At 54.1% G+C, this 11,887-nt stretch overlaps 1 protein-coding gene and 2 non-coding genes across 4 annotated transcripts; all 3 read left to right on the top strand.

Annotated features, from left to right (window-relative positions):
* The first annotated feature begins 2,598 nt into the window (after positions 1 to 2,598).
* Positions 2,599 to 11,637, top strand: EIF4A1 (eukaryotic translation initiation factor 4A1). Of its 2 annotated transcripts, none has more exons than XM_053264143.1 (11): positions 2,599 to 2,705; positions 4,710 to 4,758; positions 4,982 to 5,114; positions 5,794 to 5,933; positions 7,051 to 7,219; positions 7,784 to 7,893; positions 8,753 to 8,896; positions 9,797 to 9,934; positions 10,236 to 10,325; positions 10,637 to 10,716; positions 10,832 to 11,637. In XM_053264143.1, exons 1-11 carry the CDS (start codon positions 2,683 to 2,685, stop codon positions 10,974 to 10,976), a joined length of 1,221 nt encoding a protein of 406 aa, XP_053120118.1. In that variant the 5' UTR covers positions 2,599 to 2,682; the 3' UTR covers positions 10,977 to 11,637. The 2 variants fall into 2 exon arrangements, with proteins under 2 accessions (XP_053120118.1, XP_053120119.1); XM_053264144.1 differs by lacking the exon at positions 2,599 to 2,705 and adding an exon at positions 2,744 to 2,877.
* LOC128332196 (small nucleolar RNA SNORA48) lies at positions 6,729 to 6,861 on the top strand. Its single transcript, XR_008310613.1, has one exon. It is a non-coding gene; the product is annotated as a small nucleolar RNA SNORA48 (small nucleolar RNA).
* On the top strand, positions 7,561 to 7,696 carry LOC128332205 (small nucleolar RNA SNORD10). The gene has a single exon (XR_008310621.1). It is a non-coding gene; the product is annotated as a small nucleolar RNA SNORD10 (small nucleolar RNA).
* Positions 11,638 to 11,887: the final 250 nt, after the last annotated feature.

The following is an 11,887-nucleotide window of genomic DNA, read 5'->3' as shown; positions in this document are numbered from 1 at the left end:
TGTTGACTACAACGCCCAGAATCCTGCTACAATGACTTTAGCTTGGGGATTATGGGAGTTGTAGTCAGTAACCGCTGGGAATCCCTGTTAGAGGGAGCACTGGCTCTGGCAGCTCTTGTGCTTTAGTCGTGCCTCTTGGCAGCCAGCAGAAATCTGTTTTGGGGTTGTTGGAGCACCATGAGCGGAGGCGAATACAGCCATAGGACTGGAAGGGGCCTTAGAGGGCATCTAGTCCACCCACCTGCTTAGTGCTGAAGCCTGCTAAGGAATCCCTGACAGAGAACAACCCGGCCTCCGTTTAAAAGCCTCTGCTGAAGGAGAGCCCCCCCCCCCCCCGCTGTGCGAGGCCATCAGCTCTCGCAGTCAGGAAACTGCCCCTCCACCCACTCCCCGCCCCATGTCTCGACTGAGACGACTGCCTTGTCATTCCAACCCACTGGTTCTGGTCCTTGGGAGCTCCCAAGAACAAGGCAGTGGGGCAGCCTTCCAGACATTTGGGGAGGGCAGCTGTGTCTCCCCTTCATCTGGTTCTCCCAGCAAAGCAGCCCTTGTGGCCCGAGTGCCAGGCCGAGTGGGGCAGCTGCTGCAGTGGCTGGCTGCCCTCCCCCTGCCGCCGCCGCCGCCACGGTGTTTGGCCGGGACTAGGCGATGCACGGCCAAGGCCGCTTTCTGCTCCCAGTGCCCTCTCTCTTGCAGGCCCCAGGAAGGCCTTGGGCAGGCTGGATTCCATGCCTGGCAGGCTTTAGCCACACTGCGGCGATGACTCGGAGCAGGTTCTCCACAGCAACCCTGGGAGGCTGTGAGTTTTGTGCCTGGCTGGTAACTGGAGCGGGCCTGGACCTGACGCCCCCACGCCAGCCACGCCGTCTGCTGAAAGGGGCCAACGAGCTCACGGAGGTGGCTGTCCTGGTGGAAAGAGAAGGGCCAGGCGCACTCTCGGGAGGTGGTGCTGAAGACCACACCGTCTCCTCTCATAAAGCTGCTGGGGAAGGTTCCCGAAGCGAGGAAGCAGCGCCTGTGTGGCATATGCTCACAGACCTGTGACTGAGGCCGTTTCGCCTGGAGTGTCAGAGGGCTGACTTGCAGCGGGCCTTTCCCGTCCAGGAAGGCCACCCAATGTGCTGCCAGTGCTTGTGAGCTAGGCCAGTGACTTCTGGGGACGTGTGCCCTGGAGGGCTGCGCAGGCTCCGTTCAAGCAGGGCCCAGCCAGCCCCACAGTTGTGTCTCACCCGCACTGGCTAGGCGCACACCGCCCATGTTCTGGCTTCCCCAGGACCAGCCTTGCAGGATAGAAGGTGGGGTGGGGAGGAGGCAGACCTCAAACAGCACAGCCAGCCCCAGGTCATCCCAAGACGCCGTCACAAAGCTGGGCTGCCACCTTGGCCACAGGCCTGTGACTTACAGATAGATGCCTCGGGCAGCTTCACCCTGGTGTGGGACTCCTCCTGCAGGGAAAGGCAGCAAGTTCACACCAGGGAGGCCTGCTCTGATGTGAAGGGGGAGTACATCTGCCCATCCACTGGGACTGGCTTGGAACCTCCAGATGACAAAAGCAATCCCTGATAGCATATTGGCTTGATAGTTTGAGGGAGGGGAGAGAGGAGAAAATAGTAATTTTCCTGGGGAAATAAAATCTCCAGTAATCATTTCTGTGGGAGTGTGCAATGCAAAGACTAAGCCATATCAAAAATATGATGGCCTGATATTATGAAAAACATCAGAGAACAGATGAGTAATGTAAACCAGCCTGAGCAGCTCCCTCTGTTCCTATTACCAGAGATGTCCTTTTCCAGTAGTTTTTTAAATTATTATTATTACAATAGCAAGAAATTAAAATAGGTTTAGCCTTACGGTTGCTAACTAGGAGTTGCAGGGCACCTGCTTTGCAGGTAGATGGACCCTAGTTCAAGCCCTGGAAGTCTCTTTGGGCAGGGGAAGGGAAGACCCCTCTCAGGAATGCTGTGGAGCTGCTGCCAGTCAGAGTAGACAGTACTGAGCTAGATGGACCAAGGCCCAGACTCGGAATAGAGCAGTTCCCTATGCAATATATGTATTGTAGCCCTAAGAGAAGGGCTGCCTACTTTATTTCCTTCCACCAGTATCCCGGCCCGTGCCTTCTTCCTCCTCTTCCCCACCCCAGGCAGGCCTAGCAGGCCTTGTCACCACGTGGGCTTTTCTCGCCTTCTATCATCCGCCCACACCGTTTCTGCGCCCTCTTATTGGTTACGCTTCCCCGACAGACGCGGCTCGCAGCCAGCCGACAGCTGGCGCTGTCTGCCTACGTCATCGCGTCTGTTGCGCGAGCTTCAGACGTTGCCGCCATTAACCTCTCGGCACGCCGCTACCTCCACCCCTTGCCGTCTGACGTCACTGAAGGCGAATGTTCGTAGTCTCCTCCCAATCAACGCTCGCTTCGGGAATTACGCCAGCCGTGACATGATTCTAGTCCCGCCCGCCGAGGCGGCGCTGGGCCAATGGGATCGAAGCCGGTTGCTGTTTTTTATTTTTTTTCCCCTTTTAGAAGTGGGGAGGATGCGAAGAGCGATGCGAACCAATGGGAGAAGCGGAGCGAGAGGGCGGGACTAAAGGAAAGGGGCCAATGAAGGAGGAGATGGTGGGCGGAGCCGAGCGGGCGGTTATAAGGGGGCGCGAGGCAGGCGGGGCTAGGACCTTTTCCCCAGAATGTCTGCGAGTCAAGAGAGCCGGTGAGTGAAAGAGCCGGGAGCCCGAGGCCGGCGGGCCCGGGAAGCGCACGCGCCCCGCCTGGGGGCCCCGCGGCGGACCGAACCATCCCAGCTGGGGGGCGGGAGGGTTGACTGGCCTCCCGTCCTCTGGCCGCGTCATCTGCTTGGTTTTCCTGGTAGCCAAAACTCTAGGGTGGGTTCCTCTTCCGTTCCCTGGCCTTCTTTTCTTCCACGTGGCTGATGTCCTCGTGGTCCCCCCCCCGTTTCGGTTGGTTTCGTCCTCTCTCCCTAACTTCCCTGCGCCCCTCGGTCCAGACCATTTTCTTTTTGGGGGGGTCGCTTGTTGAAAAGAAAGGCACGCAGGCGCTGGCCCTGATCCCGTCCGTGTTCACCCGGCGTAAGAATAGGAACTTCCACCAGGGGGACCACGCCATTTCGTCGAAGGGGAAGGGAAAGGAGGAGAAGCGAGAGAGGAAAACTGGTTCCCCGTAATGGCGTTTTCTTCTTGGCTCCCCTCGCTCTCTAGCACCCCGGGCGCGTCCATTTCCCGCAACGTGGGGGGGGAGGTAATATGAGCTTGCCCAATTTTTAAGGAGGCGGAATAAGACAGTTATTTCGGTGGACGGGGGGGGAGAGGGAGGACCGTTTGCCCCCCCCATCGAGAGGAGCCATCTTGCGTTATTTAGCCCTATTACACAACAACTCTCCTGCATCCTGGATCTCCACCGCCCCAGCCTTGATTTAGTCTCTTCTAGTCGTCCCCCGCGGCCGATACTTGGTACCTCCCAATGAGGCAAGGCCCTTTCTTCGCCGCATAGGCTAAGAACGGGCGGGACCATTTGGTACACGGCGGAGGGGGGAGAAATTTCCCCCCAATTCTTTATTCTCTTCTTCTACCCTCCCCTCCGCCGGGCGCGACCATTTTTCCTTCGTGCCCATTGTCCTGCCGCTTCGCATCCGGGAACTCTTCGCCCGTGACGTCACGGCCTGAAGGCCAAAGGCGCGCGCGGGGGGAGGGAGAGAGGGGAGGAGTTTCCTTGCCCTTAAAAGGGAAGGCAGGAAGGGAGCACGTGGGAGGGCGGAGGGGCGCGCGGCTCTGCACCCCGGGAAAGAGGGGCGTGGATGGGGAGGGGGCGGGCGGGAAGTGGCTCCCTCCTGGCGAGGGGGGTCGGCGGTGGCAGCCACAAGACTTGCTCCTGGTGGCCTCTGGCTCGAGGGGGCCAGACAAAGGGCAGAGGGCCTGGCCGGCTCCACTGGGCTTCCGGGCTCCTAATGACAGCTGCTGGGGTCTCTGTCTCCCCGGTAAGGCCAGCCCCTTTGGGCCTTGCGGGGTGGGGTGGGGGGGCGCCTGGCTCGCTGATGTTGGGCTGAGATGGTCCTCGTTTATCTCCCATGTGTGTCAGCTCCAGGCTTTTTAACCTGTAGGAGTGCAGCAGCTGGAGCATCTTCTTCCAGAGATGATTCACAGTGAATTGGCATTGAGAAAAGGATCTGTTCTGAAACTGTGTGGGCAGGAGATCTAATAATAATTAATTATAATTAATTAATTATAAACATCATTTGTTAGCTGCCCTGTTGTTCTCTGAGCAGCTCACAACAGAGCACTAAAACATGAAACATAAACTTTTATAACACATTAAATCTTCCGACCAAAAGGGGCACACAAAAAATACAATACAAAGCAGTTTTTAAAATTCTATATAAATTCAGATAAAAATCAAAATTTAGAAGGCCTGTGAGGAAAAAAAAAAGGTTTTTACCTGGCATCTAAAAACAAAGTGATGGAGCCAAGTGAACCTCACTTGGGAGGCTATTCCATAAATAGATTTGGAAAGATTTTAGCCAAGAGATACAGAGAAAGGATACTGCAGAGGCCAAACCCCAATTTCTGTTGTTGGGTGTCAGGAGCCTGGGACTAGGGCTTGGGGTAGCTGTGTGATTCCTTTGCTGCGCAACAGAATTCTATACTGTTGCTGTCACTTCCAAACTCTTAAAATCTTGTTTTGTATGTGTTTCTCCACCTAGATCCAGAGACAATGGCCCTGAAGGGATGGACCCCGATGGTGTCATTGAGGTGAGAGTCGAGTGGTAAGGTGATGAAGGATAACCAAAAGTCACAGGGGAGAGGGGGGGCGCAATAATGTGGAAGTGTTACCATAAGCACACTCCTGACTCAGTCTCCCAGTTTCTTCCTCAGGGCATATTCAACAGCATTAGGATTGCCTAGCAGACCCAAATTGGTGGGGAATGCAGTTGTGGTGTGGGAGTTCAGCCTCTTTTCCTGCTTCTCCCTGCAGAGCAACTGGAATGAGATCGTTGACAGCTTTGATGATATGAACTTGTCAGAGTCACTTCTGCGAGGAATCTATGCCTACGGTTTTGAGAAACCCTCTGCCATCCAGCAGCGAGCCATTCTCCCTTGTATCAAGGGTGAGGTTAACCCTTTGTGTGTGATCTTTAAGGGGGGGGGTGGAGGAAGCCTTTGCCCCTAAGTAGCCAGGGGCAAGTTGGGAGGGCAGCAAGGAGGAGAGGCGCAAGTTAGACAGTCTCGGAAGGGAGACTTTGCTACCCAGGGGGTTCTCTTGCTGGCTAAGAGTTGAACTTCAAGTTTTCCCCTCCAAAGAGCCATGAAGGTCCACATATGAAACTGTTGTAAAGCCAAGTTTCGACCTGCTAGCGTTGACTACTCTGGCTGGCAGTAGTGCTCTGAGGTCCCAAACAGAGGGGAATGTTTTTCCCGGTCCTTCAGTGCCAGGGAATGGAGCCTCGTTTCTTCTGTGTGCTCCCTGCGATGCCTGGGTCTTGTGCAATCTAGCTGTTGCTATTGGATGCCAGTTCTTTGATTTGGCATTCTCCCTGCTAACTGGGCAAGGGGGCACCTTTCGTAGTGGTGACTCCCTTCTGTCTAGCAGGGGGAGAACAGCTGTCCCTGTTCATCCCAGCACAGCGTCCCTCCGTGGCTGTCTGCTGGTTCATGCTGGGGAAACACAAAAAGCTGTAAATTTCAAGTGCTTCTGCCTTGGCTCTCCTGGAGGTGCAGCAGCTGCTTCTTAGGTAGGAAAAGCATTTTGTATTTCTTGGTGTAAACATTTCCTTTTCTCCTGCTCAGGTTACGATGTGATCGCCCAAGCCCAGTCTGGAACTGGGAAGACGGCTACGTTTGCTATCTCCATCTTGCAGCAAATTGAGCTAGATCTCAAGGCCACCCAGGCTTTGGTTCTGGCCCCAACAAGAGAGTTGGCTCAGCAGGTAAGTCAAGGGCAGAACCCTGGTCTCAACCTTCTTGTGTCTCCCTTACGTTGGAAAGGACCACCAAGCCAAGATGGGCTGATCTGGTTGCCTTTCTGGATGCAATGCATCTTTGAGATGGGGTGACCACAGCTGTATGCAGGATTCCAGATGTAGCACTTGCTGTTTTTGGTGGGAGCTAGTGAGTGTTGGGGGTGTAAGAGGCCCCCCTCTTGAGAAGGCAGTGTCTGGTTTCATCTGATTAGCGATGGGCTAGCTCCTGCTTTGGGCACAATCATGTCTCCCAGGTTTCTGTCTTTTTGCTTTTGCTACAAAATAATGGTCTGTGGCGCATCCAAGCAACTGCTTAACATTCCTGTTGTTTCAACCTATCTTGAATTGCGGGGGGCGGCGTTTGCGTTCCACTGACCCTGTTCTGCCGAGGGAAATTGTGCTTTAAAACAAATTTTAGTGGATCCTCCCCCTACTAAGGAAAGGCTGCACAACATCAGCTCATATTGTACTTGACTGTAGCCCACAATGGCTGTGCTGATGGGAGTTGTAGTTCAAAAACAGCTGGAAGGTCACAGTTGTGCTGCCCTGCTCAAATGCGGGTTCCCGACACAATCTCTTCTGCAACTTCTCCATCATCCTTGGCCATAATGGCTGGATCTGTGGAACCTTAAAGCACAAGAGGATAAGTCCCTGCCCCAAGAAGCCTACAGTCCAAAGTTTGGCTGGGGAAAGTAGATGGCTGACAGGAGTGTGCTGCGTTCTCCTTAGAGTAGACTCGGCTGTGGTTCCCTTGGCTGCTCCTACCCCTGCTAACTGGGCAAAGAGGCACCTTGTGAAGTGGTGGCCTTCTTACATCTAGCAGGGGGACAACAGTGATCCCTGTTCATCCCAGGGCAGTCTCTAGCTGTTGCTGGTTCATGCTGGGGAAACAAGACTGACTGAAATAATGTTTGATGTGGAGGTACATTTGCTGCCTTTACAGTCCTTTACATTTCTTTGGTTCCTTTGCAGTCGCATTGGAAGATAAAATGTGCAAGCCCAAAAGGTGCATTTTGGCACAGCTGATGAAGAGAGCTGGTCCAGGCCAGCCAAGTCTTAACTGTCTCTCCTTCCTTCCCTGTAGATCCAGAAAGTGGTGATGGCCCTTGGCGACTACATGGGTGCATCATGCCATGCTTGTATAGGGGGTACAAATGTCCGGGCCGAGGTGCAGAAGCTGCAGATGGAAGCCCCTCACATCATTGTGGGGACTCCTGGACGAGTGTTTGACATGTTGAACAGGAGGTATCTGTGTAAGTGTCTCATCCCCACAATGGCCAGTCTCCAAGGCTGTGTGACCAGCTGACTCTACCGCAGCAGAGCTGAATGTTCGCAGAATATCTGCAGCTTCAAAAAGCCACCTCTTTCTCTTGGGTTTGTGCTCCTAGTCCTTCTGGCTGCAGAGGAACCAGAAGTGGCTGGTGAATTCCCAGGAGCAAGACAAGACTCTTAAGGCGTTGGACACTTCATGTGCTCCTGACCTCTCCTTGTGCCCAGTGAAGCCAAGGAGGCCTCAATTGCAAACATTTCTTGCTTGCATAACTTTCTGCTTAAGTTGCCCAATGCTGTGGATAGTGTCATTTGACATCTTGCTGTTCCATGATGATCCACCCATGCGTGTCATCTGACCCCCACACCCCCTGTTACCCCCTGGCTGGCGTTCTGCTGTGCTGGGGAAGGACACAGGGTTTTGGGGGGAAGTGATCATAACAGACCAGGTCCCTGAGAACAGCAGCTCCCACCTGTCCTCTGGAGGCATGGCTTGACACACTCGCCACACTGGGAGACCCAGCTGATGCCTCTTATCTTCTCTATAGCCCCCAAGTTCATCAAGATGTTTGTGCTGGATGAAGCAGATGAGATGTTGAGCCGGGGCTTCAAGGACCAGATCTATGACATATTCCAGAAACTGAGCGGGAACACGCAGGTAGGTTGGGCACCCTTCATGGTGGTGGGCGACTCCTTTGGTTGGCCTAGCGGAGGTGGCCTTGATGCGGGAGGCAGGAGGAGTGACGGGGTGGCTGCTTGAGCTCACTTCCAGTCCTGTATTCTAGGGTGTCCCGATCAGCTCAGGAAACTACTGTACACACACTGGCCAAAGGGGGGTCTGCATCTCCTGAGAGGTCTCTGGGTAACTTGCAGTATATTGATTCCTAGTACTTTTAACGCTTAACAGGGTTAGGATACCAAAAAAAACCTTTGCCGTGGCCGGCCTCTTGCTAACTGCCTCACTTCCAACCTGTGTCTAATCTTAAAAAGTAGAAATGGAATTTGCTGACTCTGGTAGAAGTTCATGGGTGTTCCCTGATCTGTAGTCATGTGGATGTAAACTGGTACATGCAGGCCCGCCCAGTTGTAGGCCTCCAGGGGTGCTGCAAACAGATGCCTCTGACCACCCAAGTCCCTGCCTTGCACCTGGGCCCGGTTGGGAGCCCTTGAGTCTAGTTTTAAAAAGAAAGCCTCCTCCCGCCTGAGCTGTACCTCCCTTTGCCCTAGGGTGGGGATTCCCCTCCGTGGGTCCCCCAGGGGTTGGACTGCCAGTCCTCTCCTCTCCAGCAACAGTGGCCAAGGGGGTGATGAGAGTCGAGGCCCAACAGCAGCTGAGGCCCTTGCTCTAGGGTAGGGCTGCACAGCCTTGGTCCTCCTGCAGATGTTGACTACAACTCCTATCACCCTGACTGTTGGCCATTGGCTGATGGGAGTTGTAGTCCAGAGACAGCTGGACAGCCCAAGTTGCACAGGGCTGCTGCGTGCCTGTGATAACCCTTGGAGACCTTGTTTCGTAGGTGGTGCTTCTGTCTGCCACCATGCCCATGGATGTCCTGGAGGTGACCAAGAAGTTCATGAGGGACCCGATCCGGATCCTGGTGAAGAAGGAAGAGCTGACCCTGGAGGGTATCCGGCAATTCTACATCAATGTGGAGAGGGAGGTATGTGCCAGCCATCTCCTTCAGGTGTTGGGGATGGGGGAGCTGGTCTTGGTCTTCAAACAGGGCTGGGGGAGCCTGGTGGCTGAGCTGCAGATCAGGAGCTTTGAAGTTGCAAATCTGGAACTGAAGGGTTTGAAGTTGCGGGGGCAGGGCCTCGTGGGCTTAGGCAAGCCCCCCCCCCCGGTTTGCATATGGGGATAGGAACAGAGGAAGCTGCCATATACTGAGCCAGACCACTGGTCCATCTAGCTCAGTATTGTCTGCACAGACTGGCAGTGACTTCTCCCAGGTTCTAGGCAGGAGTCTCTCAGCCTTCTCTTGGAGATGCTGCCAGGGAGGGAACTTGGAACCTTCTGCTCTTCCCAGAGCAACTCCGCAAGATCAGTTTGAACACTTGAAAATGCTTCACAAGTGAGTGTTGCCAGCAGTACAACAAAGTCTGTGGGTGCTGTGTAAAAGAAGGGGCTGAAGTGATGTGTGATGACCTGCTTCTGGGTATTCCTTTGGGACAGGCCGACAGATCCAAAGTTGGGTGGTTGTCATGGCTCCTAGGTGGGGACTCCTGGGTTGTGATGGGGCAGGGATCGCAAATGAGTGGAATTCTCAGGGGTTTCAAGGGAAGCCACAGCAGGAAAGCGTATGTTTGTGGTGAGATGATTTCCTTAGTGCTGCCTGTAGGTCTGCAGAACTTGTGGCAGTCACTGGAGGATTTTTGGGGGGCTGTTGGCTCCTGGAATCCAGTTGTGTGTATTTGCAGAAAATCAGTCACTTGGCTCTTCCAACATTCTGACCACAGCATTTCAAAAGGAAGCTGGCAGCAGGCTTCTGTGTTGCCTCTGCCACACTTGTGTGAGGTGTGGGGCTCAGTGGTCACTCTTAACCCTCCTTTCTTCCCCTAAGGAGTGGAAGCTGGACACTTTGTGTGATCTTTACGAGACCCTCACCATCACCCAAGCTGTCATCTTCATCAACACCCGGAGGAAGGTGGACTGGCTGACTGAGAAGATGCATGCCCGGGACTTCACTGTTTCGGCCATGGTAGGTTGAAAAGGGGGTGGGGAAAAGTTGGGGGAGAATCTAGCTGATTTCGGGCAGAGCCAAGGGAACCTGTGAAGAAAGATGGAGCTCGCATCTCGGCGACCTGCCCTGTCTAGCACTGTGCGGGACCCTCCAAGTTGGCGGAGGCAGGGGGGGGCGGCACAGGAGTTGGAGGAGCAGGTTTTGGGAGGGCTTGGGCACAAGCCCTGTGTGTCAGGTGAGTAGGAGCTGGAAGCAGGCGCAGGGGGTGGAGCAGCCATCATGGTGCAAGGAGAGTGAATTTCACATTCCCCCTCTGCAGCATGGAGACATGGACCAAAAGGAGCGTGACGTGATCATGAGGGAGTTCCGCTCTGGTTCCAGCCGTGTCCTGATCACCACAGACTTACTGGTGAGTGCCACAAGCCGTCGTGAGAGTTGGGGGTGGTCCTCTGAGCCGGCTTGTTTCCAAGAAGATTCCCTCTCTGCCTGGCTGGGGCAGTGCCAGTGCTGGATTGTAGCTTCTTGGCACAGGAACTGTGCGGGGGCTGCTGCTGCTGCTTCTCCACGGCTGGCACCACGGCCGTGGCCGGCCACTGCAGAGCAGCCCACAGATGGGAGTCCTGCCACTTAGCAAGTCCATGGCCTGTGGCCGGGCCTTCTCCACAGCTGCGCACGGACGCTGGCTGGCTGGCCTGACACCGCGTTTCCGGTCTCTTCCAGGCTCGTGGCATTGATGTGCAACAAGTGTCGCTGGTCATCAACTACGACCTGCCCACCAACCGTGAGAACTACATCCACAGGTGAGGGTTGGCTTCTGGGAGGGGCTCCTGGTGCCTCTCCTGCTTCGAGCCCAGTTGCCTTTTCTCTAGCTCCCTTGTTCTCAGCATCCACTGTAACTCTTCCCCCCGCCCCCAGGATCGGTCGAGGTGGCCGTTTTGGCAGGAAAGGAGTTGCGATCAACATGGTGACGGAAGAAGACAAGCGCACGCTGCGTGACATTGAGACGTTCTACAACACCTCCATCGAAGAGATGCCTCTTAACGTAGCTGACCTCATCTGAGCTGCCTCTCTTGGGGGTGGGGGTCTGCTGTTCCCACAACCCCGGGTGCAAAATCCCCATCCCCCACCCTTTTCTATTTTTGAGTTTTCTCGCCTTTTGAATAAATGTCACTTTTTTGGAGGCAAAACGAAATCCTTAGTGTTTACTGGCGCTTTCTGTGTCTTGGTCTTCTCCTCCCCCTCCTCTCTACTTGTGACTTCATTTTTGTAGCTCTGTTATCCAAGCAGTCCCTTGACTCTGGAGCCCAGGTGTCCCTCTGGCCGGGGGAGTCAATGATATAAGCTGGGGTTCCTGGCTTCTGGGCCCCTCTTTCTGCCCTGCTGCCCCAAAATACAATATTTGATTTTGTAGTTTTCAGAAATAACCGACAGAATCATGGTGCTAACAAAAAATGAAAGCTTGAGAATCTAACCCCTGCCTCGCCAAGGGTTGTGGTTTTCTCTCCCTGCCTGAAATCATTGGTTGAAACAAATTGCCAAGCTGCTTTCTCCAGACAAATGGAAGGAGACTTCCCCATCACTTTAAAACAAAAAACAAAAAAAAATTGAAAACTTTTCATATGGCAAAAAATCTGTGCGTGCAACCTTACTTTTTGTATAGCTATTATTTATTCAAAAGGAAAGTTACAGTGACCAAAATAAACGTGATCTTGAGAAAACAACTTGCTTTGGGTGATTTTGTAAAACTTGGATTGCTCAGGGGGAACTGGCAGTTCAACTCTCAGGGTTGCAGAGGAACACCCTGCCCCAATCCACCCAGGGTGTCTGGCCCCTGGAAATGCTTCGTGGCTGCCCAAGCTCTCTCCAGAACTATGAGGCCTAGAAACCTGTGCCGCGTTTGCTTTTCAGGAGGGTTGGGCACCTGGCGCTTGACCGCCAGGTTGTTTAATTGCTGGACTTTGTGACTTCTGA

The sequence above is a fragment of the Hemicordylus capensis genome, chromosome 6 (genome assembly GCF_027244095.1).
Source record: "Hemicordylus capensis ecotype Gifberg chromosome 6, rHemCap1.1.pri, whole genome shotgun sequence".
Classification (NCBI taxonomy): domain Eukaryota; kingdom Metazoa; phylum Chordata; class Lepidosauria; order Squamata; family Cordylidae; genus Hemicordylus; species Hemicordylus capensis.
Note: the sequence above shows the minus strand (reverse complement) of the source record. Positions and strands in the feature narration are given on the sequence as shown.

Coding starts and splice junctions, on each gene's coding strand:
- EIF4A1 (XM_053264143.1), top strand. CDS start 2,683: ATGTCTGCGAGTCAAGAGAGCCG. Junction 5,115..5,793: donor CATTCTCCCTTGTATCAAGG/GTGAGGTTAACC, acceptor TCTCCTGCTCAG/GTTACGATGTGATCGCCCAA. Junction 5,934..7,050: donor CAAGAGAGTTGGCTCAGCAG/GTAAGTCAAGGG, acceptor CCTTCCCTGTAG/ATCCAGAAAGTGGTGATGGC.